At 50.4% G+C, this 10,194-nt stretch overlaps 3 protein-coding genes across 3 annotated transcripts; 1 reads left to right on the forward strand and 2 right to left on the reverse strand.

Moving 5' to 3' along the window:
- Positions 1–2,577: 2,577 nt before the first annotated feature.
- On the forward strand, positions 2,578–5,060 carry T069G_03803 (uncharacterized protein; the record flags this gene model as incomplete). Its single annotated transcript, XM_056171013.1, has 7 exons — positions 2,578–2,693; positions 2,750–2,969; positions 3,028–3,126; positions 3,184–3,285; positions 3,363–3,513; positions 3,565–3,955; positions 4,013–5,060. 7 exons carry the CDS (start codon positions 2,578–2,580, stop codon positions 5,058–5,060), a joined length of 2,127 nt encoding a protein of 708 aa, XP_056031905.1.
- Positions 5,061–5,929: 869 nt separating this feature from the next.
- On the reverse strand, positions 5,930–7,303 carry T069G_03804 (uncharacterized protein; the record flags this gene model as incomplete). The annotated part of the gene is made up of 3 exons (XM_056171014.1): positions 5,930–6,701; positions 6,776–7,012; positions 7,128–7,303. The coding sequence occupies 3 exons, from the start codon at positions 7,301–7,303 to the stop codon at positions 5,930–5,932; spliced, it is 1,185 nt and encodes a 394-aa protein (XP_056031906.1).
- Positions 7,304–8,528: 1,225 nt separating this feature from the next.
- T069G_03805 (lysine methyltransferase domain-containing protein) lies at positions 8,529–9,658 on the reverse strand (the record flags this gene model as incomplete). The annotated part of the gene is made up of 3 exons (XM_056171015.1): positions 8,529–8,834; positions 8,912–9,184; positions 9,233–9,658. The coding sequence occupies 3 exons, from the start codon at positions 9,656–9,658 to the stop codon at positions 8,529–8,531; spliced, it is 1,005 nt and encodes a 334-aa protein (XP_056031907.1).
- Between the last annotated feature and the right edge of the window lie 536 nt (positions 9,659–10,194).

Consider the following 10,194-nt stretch of genomic DNA (forward strand, 5'->3'; position numbering starts at 1 on the left):
CTAACCAGCTTCGTCTGAGCAGTAGCGCCGGGACCAGATCGTCGGGTCAAACGCTGCCAATCAGCTCGGGTTGACAAGTGTCTCTGGACGGAAGCGCAGGGGTCGAGGGGCATCGCGGACCACGAACCGAGCAGATTGGCGCTGTGACAGAGCGAATTGAGGCCTCTGGTTTGGCCCGCGGAGCATGTGCTTGATGTGCTGGCCGTCAGAAATGGAGCCCGGCCAGGCTGGTTGGCGGCACACAGCGAAGATGCACGTTGGGAGTAGGGCCAGAGTTGGGCAAATGGCTCCGTGTTTTGTTTCTGTGTGTGTTTTTTTGCTTGCAACCAACAACATTTTTGTTCGGGTGCTTGAATGTACATACCGTACAGGGAAAAGGGCGAAGAGAATCTGTGACTCGACCCCAGCACGGCGCATTTGAACGCTGAGAGGGAAATTGGGGCGATTTTCATGCAGTCACTCAGTGCCTTTTGTATGTGTGATGTTCGTGTAAGTGGGTGAATGTAAGAGGAAGACATACAGAGAGAAGTAACACCACTTCTGTCTAAACTCCAGCTTTCACTTTTCTTTTCCTTTTTTTTTTTTTTCTTTTTTTCTCTTCCACGCACTGACTGACTGATTGACTGACTGACATTGACAATTGTGGTTCGTCAACACATCGTGACTCGGCAGGGGAAAGCATGTCATCCACCTGAAATTAAGCGCCGACGCCTGTCGACTCCATGCAGGCTCTATCCACTCCACGACCGATCGTGTCTGTGAGTGGCCAGCCACGGAACCAAGCTCCTCTTCAAGAACTAGGTGCAGCAAAGCAGTTCCCCCGCCCCTCCAACGGCCAACCTGCTGTGTCGCATTGCCCAGGCAGGGCTTTTCAAGGCTGTCAATGTCAACGTTGAGAGTGTGGGCATTGGGCTTGTACGTTGTAGGTTGACGAGAAGACCGAAGTATGAAGAATGGATGTCTATATGTTGTGAGGGGAGAGGATTAGACACATACATGTCATTATCATTCACTTTGTCTAATACCACCAATGTATAAACAGCAACTCATCTTTTCATACTTGGCCAGAACTGCAAGCCATTGCCGGCTCGACATGTGGCTCCTCCCGGCGGCGTTCCTTCGTGTAATACCGTAGCTGATCCCATCTGCAGTCTTGCGCGAGACGCGGCTGTCCACGAGACAATTATGTACACACTGCCATGTCCTTTCTTCTTTCAGCAATATCCACCACTCCCCGGCTTCGCAAGACGCGTTCTTCCAGGGATTCCGCGGGCTGATCTGGTCAATTGTCAGCGGCCAAGTAGGAGCACGGCAGATTAAGCGACAGAGTGGCCGCTGCGGCTGGCGTCTGTTTATCCACATTGAAGCCTGAAGCCCAAGAAACGACGAGCCTCGTCATTTTTTTAACCGCGGGCTCGAGCTGCATACATTAATTAGCATTAGTTAGCTGGAAGGATCTTGAAGGTTGCCCCATTGCATGCACGTACTATTTGTTTAGTGCTCCATACGGGCAACGAGTGTGTGCGGCAATACCTACAGTGAGGTGATCAATAATATGCCGTGTCGTGTTGATACTTGGCTAGCACCTACAAGCTAGCAGTCATCACGGGTACTGCTTGGACAGGTAGCACCAGCGCCAGGCACAGGCTATGTGTGTTAGTACTTCCATGTGTCTACCGGTACTCGTACATCTTTTTCCTCTTGTCTCTTCCTCTTCCTCCCACACCCAAAGCTAACCTCCCTCTGTCATTTGTTATTGATCCGTCGTCCTTCCCCAGAGCCTCGTGTGCGATTCGCCGGCCTGGAAGCACCTTGATCCCTCCACTCTCAGCCAGCCCGGCTAATGCAGAGCCTCTCTCTGTGTCTTTCTCACTCTCTCTTCCCGGTCTCCCTCTCACTCCCTCCAATCGCCTGCTGACGAACTCCTTCGTCTCTTCTCTCCCACACACAATATCGTGAACAACTCTTTGCAACAGAAACCTCGACTTGCCGGATCTAGCCCGAGCTCCTCTCCCCCCGCTCAGCAAACTAGCACCCGCAGCTGATTAGGCGCGAGCTCCAACAAGTGAATAACGTCTTCCTCCACAGCTGGCGGCGCTGCATGTCCTAAGCAAGGGTTGTCTCGACCCCTGGTCCATCTGCCTGGCCGCAGCGTCTCTTAAAGCAGCCAGCCCGCCATCCGTCCAGCGTGCCTGGAACTGCCTCGCCTGATCTACGACTGGGACGTTTCGAATCGCACAGCTTTGCTTCTATTCTGGAAGCACGCTGACCGTCAATCGAGGCCCGCGAACTGCGACCGCCTCTGCTAGTGCTTCGATCCTCCATTGCATCCAAATCGCGAGCGCTGCACCTTTGCCTTCGCCACGGCCGCGCTTGAGACCCTCAAGGCTTTTCGTGGGGTAATCAGAAGCATTCTGCATCGTCAGCCGTCAAGCAGGGCTTTCTGAGCCTCTTGACTGCTGTGTAGAGCAGATCGCAAAGGAAGCAGAGCAGACGCACTGCATAAAGCAGCTCGATATCGCGCCTTTTTGAACGCAGTCGGCTCTTGCGCATTGCATCGTATCGCATTCATCTATCATGGCCCTCGAAGCGCCGCTGCGATCATCCACTGGAAGTCTACAGTTTCAATTCAATCAAGGAGACATGTCTGCGACGTCCGAATCAGATGGATTCAGGTCTCCGTTCAGAATCATGTAAGTCTAGGACTTTTGTGCACCAAGCAAGTGCTCTATTGACCCGTCCGCTCTAGGTCGTCTCCTCCACCCGCCACAGACTCTTCCTCGCTTCGGCCTGACTCTTTGCATCATCGGCTATCATCCCATTCGATGAATCTGTTAAGCCCCAGTGATATTGTCGGGCCCTCGCCTGTCACTTCCAACGGCACTGAGACCACCGAGATAGAGGACGATGTCGCCGACGATCTCGAGCTGGACCATCATGTAGCGGGGCCTCCCCCTCGTCACTCAGATGTACGTAGCAGCTACCCAGTACCATCTTTGCATTCTGCCAGCGTTAACACCAATCTAGATGTTCATGCTTACCACCAATCTCCCGGAAATCGTTCGTCAGGGCAATCCAGAGGAAGCCGTCTCCGTCATTCACGCTCCGGAAAGCTTTGCTAGTTGGGTGAGCATTACATGTGGCAAAATCATTGTCAAATTGCAATGTAGCTAACTTATGCAGGCATCCAGCGAGCCCTCCGCCATGTCAGTCACATCAACGGAGAGATCGTCCCCCAAGGCCGATGGCGCCAGTCAGCCATCATCTACCGGGACCTTCAACAGCGTTAGTCCAATCTCTACCAGCATGGAAAGATTTTCTGCAAAGATTTCAAATGCTAATAAAGGTAACTCTCTATAAAGCCTCCCAGCCATCCTACTCGCCCTCCCATCTCCACCGATGTCAAGCCTGTGCGATACAGCTTAGACGGTGCCACACCACGAGCACAGGACTTGCAAGAAATGCTCAAGGATGGAAGCCGATTGCGTTCTAGCAGCACCAGCAGTCTTGAGAGTTGGTTTTTTAAAGTCTCAACAGTATCGTACCGTCGCTAACCAGGCACAGAAATTGACGAACAGACTGAGGCCGAGGGCGATGATGACGATGACGAACCCTTTCCTCACGTGCCTCAAGTAGCTGATGAGATTGGCGATTTACGAACTCTTCTTCACGAATCCTGGACCTTGTGTAATACTCTGGCCAACTTGAGCTCAATGCATCGACCACGAGCTTTTAGGGATTCGGGAACCCCAGATGCTGTTGAAAGAGCCTGGAAAGCGTGCTGGAAGCTCTGCCACCGCCTCTACGACAACCAAGATGAAGACCCGGCATATTTAAGCGTCAAGTTCAATCTAGACCTATGCCGAGATTTTTGCCAAGCCCTATTCGACGTGCGCGAGAAGAAAGACGAGCTAGCAGACTCTGTTTTAAGAGTTAGCTTTGAGTTGAATAATCAGTGAGTATTGCCACAAACGTCTCGCTTCTTTGTATGGTGTCTAATGCCTCCCCCTAGTCTATACAGCGCACAAGACAACCAGACTCTTCCAGAACAGTTCCGAGAACGAACTCTTGACTTTTATATCACGCTATGTCATCGTTTAATGAAACAGCGCGGTGAGCTCTTTGGCAAAACAGATCAGCTTCTCGGAGCTTGCTGGGGCCTCGCCGAGATGCTCTTCAGTTTGCGCCAAAACAGACTCGAGGGTAGACCAGCGGATGGCGAACTACTTCTCTCTGCGGTTCAAGCATGTTGGGGTTTGGGCGATATATTCAAAGACAGTTGGGCAAAGGTGAATACAGACAGGCATACCCCTCGGCCGTCTACCCAGGCGAGCTACTTCTCTCTCGCCTCTGATCAAACTGGACGTGAGAGCCGACAGTCAAATCGCTCATCACGCCACTCCAAACAAGTGAGCATAAAGAGTACCCATCAGGAAGAGCGGCCACGAAAGCCTCCTCCAGTTCCCGAAACCCCAGTCACAGAATTTGAGGACACTCCGATCTCTCCAGAAAGCCGCTCTCCTCAGATGCCCAATCTCCTGGTGCTCGGCCCTTCCAGTGACGGCGGTCGAGGTGGCAGATGGTCCAGCAGTGCATCCAACCTGTCAAGCTATTCCCACAGTAGCAACAGGACCTCAAGCACTGCCACCACTACCACGGCAACCGAGGATCCCAACGTCACGCGTGCCAAGATTCTCGTTCTTCGAGCTGCCATGACTCTTGGCTTCGACCGTGACACCATCACCGACCCAAAGACAGCGCCCGCCCTGCTACAAACGTTTGTGCAGAGTCTCCCTGCGGGTGCGTTCGGCACTGGGCCAAGAGAGACTACTCTCCTTCAACAGTTTAAGAACTCCGTTCTGATGGACGCATTTATCCCCCGGAATCACTCGATTCCCTCTCGCGGCAAGCGAGTTCCAGCGGTAGATATGGCCAAGAGTATCCAAACATTGGCCAATAGCTCGCCGCGTTATGCCTACTTGCGCGATCTTTTTACATTCGTCTTCAAGTTCCCCATTGAGGATGTTGAAGCTCGACGACACACAAGCATCGCCGTATAAAGGCTCATTATACGTTCCAAGGTGCCCTCGCACCAAAAGAAGAAGAATAAATGGAAAAATACGCGCAAAAAAAGAAAGAAAGAAAGAAAATTGAGACAACATGATCAGAGATTTAGCGACCATCTTTTCCTGTTTCAAAAACGCTCTAGATACCCCTTTACACTATACTTTGAGTTGATCATGGCGCGTGAGGGAGGAGAAGGGAAAAGGGGGATAGTTTTATGTACGCCGGAGAATACCGTTTATGGGAGGGGGAAGAAATGAAGGGTAGAGCCGTGCAATCATTCGTTTGGATAATGAAGTTTGATGCCGATACGTCGCCGCAAGGCAAAAGGGTTAGAGGCTGTTTGATTTTTCACGTGTGGAGGCTATCTGTCAGTTTTTTGGGTTTAATATTAGTATGAAGCATAGCGAGCGAAGTATAATTGACTTGGATGCTATTTCATTGAATCCTTTGACTTCAGTTCCTTTACTCCAACAATTTGACACGAAAGTCAATCTATCTACCGAAAAGAGTGTAGAAAAAAGTAGTGTAAAACGATCTACAGAGCATCTCTTCAGCTCCAGGACCAACCATCGACTCCCGAGACAATAAAACTAGGCTATAAGCTCGACGGGGGCTCCATTTCATGTTTGATCACAGGGGAAGTCGAGTGGCCAGTACGATTGTTGACCAAGAGCATTGGATCAATCGTCCCTGCGGTAGCGATATCAGAGTGATTGATGAATGACTGACGTATGGCGTGGGAGGTATCACCCGTGAGTCCGCTGTACTTGACATCTTGAAATTTCGCATCGATGGACGGATGTGAGATGGAGTTGAATATCGAGCAATCGTAGGGCGCAGAGGCTATCGTCTGAGCCCAGTCCTATTGGTGCTCGTGGACATCGACATCTCCTGCGGCCAAGTTCAAGGTCGATAGCTCAGCGACGCCCTGGGAAGATGCTGGTTCGATGGGCATCTCTTGGAAGCTCGGGACGCCAGAAAGTGTGTCTAGAGAAGGGTGCCCTTCCACTTCCGATATGGCGAGACTGGTAAAGTCTGGGTTCTCAGGGGCTTCGAGGCGAAACTGAAGATGCTGTTCTCTCTGCGACGGTTGATGGTATTGCTGCTCTTGGTAGCTATGGTAGGGATACGGAGTAATGCTCGGTATAAGTGGCGAGAATGGCGAGACTGAGGGAGGTTGGACCAGCTGCGGTTGATACTGGATTGTGGGTGTTTGAGGGAGTGTATGGGTTTGCTCGGCTGGATGACAGTACAATTGCTCCATCGTTGAAGCAGGATATGTCAAAGCCGATGGATTCATGATATGGTTGACACTCGTAAACACGGGAGAGTCGCCAGCGTCCCAGGTAGTCAGCGGCACCGATGGTGCCCAACCAACACTGGTACTGATGTTGTGAAATTGCGAGAGCATCGGCTGTTGTGTGCTATCATGTGCTTCCGTATGTAGATATTGAGTATCATGATAGCCATGCCCCAAAGAGGTTGGTGGTGTAGAAGCCGAATGGACATGCGATGTAGAGAGCTGAAGATCGAGAGTGTTCCATTGTTGTGGAGGCGTCTCATGCTCAACAATCTTTGACGCTCGATCTCGTTGAAGCTGTGGCCGTTGTGGCCCTATGATTTTCTTGATGAACCTTGAATTTGAAAGAATCCCGTATTAGATATGACCTCAAGATGACGGAGTTGCTGTTCGTAAAGCAGGACATACCTTGACCGGCCGGGGCCCGAATCATCAGCACCTCTCTTGCGCTTCGCCCTTATCATCGCCACCGCTTCATCCTTTGATTCATCTTGTCGCTTCCTCGTGTTCAGTGACGGTCTATCCTCTTTGAGACTTCTGAAATCAATCTCATTGCCTTTCTCTTCTTCGCCTTCCTGCTCACCCAGATCACCGGGTTTGGGTGACGTGGCTATTCTGGGAGCTCGAGTATTCACCAACGGGCTACTAAAACGCGGCGAATAACATCATGTTAGCTACTGTTCTATAAACATCGCCGGCACTGGGGATCTCTCAATATCTCTAGAACAAGAGTAGAAAGAGGGGAGGACAGATAACATACTTAAACCTAGGGTCTTTACCGTATTTGTTCTTAATGTAACGAATCTGATTATGGTTCAAGCTGCGTCCAAACTTATCCTTGAAGTTCGTCTGGATATATGACTGCTTCTTCTTGCCGACGACGGCAGAGAGAACCCAGTCAATCTCCTCGTCTAGATACTGCGCCGCACCGACCATGGCTGCTCTGTTTGTCTTGTTTGGCTCTCGCGATACGGCGACGACCACGGCAGGGATATCACAAGGTTTCCAAAGAAGAACTCCCTACCGTAGGTAGAGCTGATATCTCAAAATACAAAGTCGAATCTGCTAGGAGCTCGTATAGAAGCCTCTTCCTCAGCGCCTTGGCTCCTTGACGTCTTATACGACCTCTTGTGTTTCCAAACGAAATGTGAAAACAGAAAAAGCACCGGCACTTTTCTGTTTGCTTTGGGCTCAAAACTGACTCACTCTCGAGGTACAGAAGGGGAAACCACCACTTTCTGTAACGTTCTATCCAGCAAACAAGGGTTAAATAAAGAAATGGGGAATCACATGGGAAAATCACATAGAGAGCTCAAGCTTGAGCAAGAAAAGAAAGAGGACAAACTTGGGCGTCCACGAAGATGAAGCCGGCGTCAATGCCGGCCTGATCCTCCAGGCCGGAAACGACACGGAGAAATACTCCGGGCTCCCGATCACGAGAACTTCCGACGTCGGCGCCTCTCCAAAAGAAAGAGAAGAAGGTGTTGCTATTTCTCACACTTATGAGAGCGCAAACGCTGCGTAGAGAAAATGGAATGATAAGCTGCTTGAGAGCGTAAATGCAGAAAGAGTGAAGCAACTTGAAGAGAATGTATCTAGGTGTAAGGGATATCACGAAAAGGGGGAGTAGGAGGAGGAGCTGCGTGAGGTAAACTCCCTCTTTCTAGGCCCGGATACAAAAGAACGGGCCGCGTTTCTGATTCAGATACGGGAGTTGCCTCGTGGCTGATGCAGCCCTATCTATTGTGCTAGAGAACAATAAGAGAATCGATACGCGTTGCCAAATAATAGGTCAGTTTGACGCATATAAGTGTTCTAGATGCAGTGAATCATCGTGCCAGTTTGGTAGACAGCAGGTCAGTTGCCTGGGGGAAACCAGCAAACGAGGTGGGTCGCCGCGAATATTTGGCTTTGCATCAAGCAGACTTACGGTGACGGGAGATGGGATGAAAATCTTGGTGCTCGGCTTTTGCTTGCGTGGAGATGCATCACCAAGCTTCATACTGCGTCTAAGTCTAGTGGAAGTGTTCATATGAATCTATGTATAAGAATCTAGCCTCTATATCCCATCTCTAGTCTCTAGTCTATCATGACCTCATTTTATACTTCATTTGTCCAACGTCTATCGTCTATATCCCTCCAACTCATCGTCAATTATGATTCACGTCGTCAGAGGTGACCCCCCACGCGAAAATATTCCCAGCCAGCACTTGACCTGGCCCTCTTCTTCATCGTCGCCCCAATCATCTTCACCAGCGAGCTCACTCTCCTCTTCGCAGAACAGCGGGGTCTCGAGATCCAACATGGCCTGTTTGAAAGCTTCTAAAAGAGTCCGCGTGATGTTGTCCCTCATAGGCACCATGACCACCGCCCTGGATTCCGAGCCAAGAGCGAGATTCTGGCAGATTGCTGAAGAGAGAAGTGCCGGGTGATCATCGTCGTACAAGGGATCAGCAGCGAGAACGAGCTATTCATGTCGCAATGACGTTAGCAAGAATATTCTTACGAATTGTATCGCATACGACTGGTGAATTTTCAACTAACCTTGAACTGAAAGGGTTCACCAAAGAGGTCTTGATCGATCTCGTCTTCTTCTCCGCCCCAAGTAAGCGGCCCAACCGACATGGATCCTCCTCGGGACTCAACCAAGCTCTTATTCTTCTCCGTATTGTCCTTGAGATTGGGAACAATGTTGGGCAAGTCGCTGAGAATGACATGCGTCTGCCACAGAGCCGCAGCAGCAACACCCAGCAACCCAGTCCCCGATCCGAGTTCCAGAACAGTAGGAGGCGGCTGACCAAGAGTCTCATCAAAGAGCTTGAACAGCGACGTTGCAGCAAGGCGAGGCAAATGTTGCGACAGCACGTACGAAGAGCCCCAAGTCTTGAAGCCAAGTGAGTCACCCGTCAGAGCCGGCTCTTTGATGATCAGCTCGAACGGCTCGCACGCAACTCCGTCTCCGTCAAACGGCCACCGCCTCGTGACTTCGCCCATGGCCGTCCTGCCGCATCTCTCGGACATGCGCTTGCTCGCCAGCTCCCAAAGCGCCTCTTGCTTGTCGTAGTCGTCGATCCATGCGAGGGGGCTCTTGATGACAGACGATATGTAGCGTGTCACCTCAGCCTTGCGCTGGGTAGCGAGTGACTCTTGATGCGCAAGAATGTCCGACTGTTTCTGTCTGTGGTTCCACACGGGCGGGCTGAGTTCCAGGCTTTGGAGAATGGCAAAGAGCTCTTCGTAGCTCGGCCGCTGCCACATCTGCGGGAAATCCTCCACAGCGAGCGTCGCCATGTTTCAAATCTCGCAAACCCCAAAGTCGTAAAGAGAGAAAAAAAAAAAAAAAAATAAGCGGTAAAGCTGTAAAAATGTCAAAGTGCGCCTCTAAATCGCCAAATAGATAAAGGAAAAAGAAAAGAAAAATCGGTCCTCTCAACAGAGAGCGGAAATCTAAGGAGCTATCATGATGAAAATATGTATCGTAAAATCTGTTCCAATATACAGCGATGACTTCTAAGAGATGCTTTACAAGCAAGCAAAGATATAAAAAGAGAATCCACATGCATGGATGTCACCCGCGCACGAAAAGAAAAAAATCGGACCCTGACTAAGAAAGAGGGCGGTACAGATGGCAGGCACTTCATGGATGTGAATGGAAGGAAAGATACAAAAAGGTGGGGCGTTGCTACACCCCACGTGGGGATCCCTTTCAATTAAAAAAAAAAAAAAGAAAAGAACGAATTGCTAGCTTACGGTTATGGTCAATTTATAATTAAGCATCAATGAGAAAATACTTGATAGACCTCCAGCTACTATATAATACTACGAGG

The sequence above is a fragment of the Trichoderma breve genome, chromosome 2, assembly GCF_028502605.1.
Source record: "Trichoderma breve strain T069 chromosome 2, whole genome shotgun sequence".
NCBI lineage: Eukaryota > Fungi > Ascomycota > Sordariomycetes > Hypocreales > Hypocreaceae > Trichoderma > Trichoderma breve.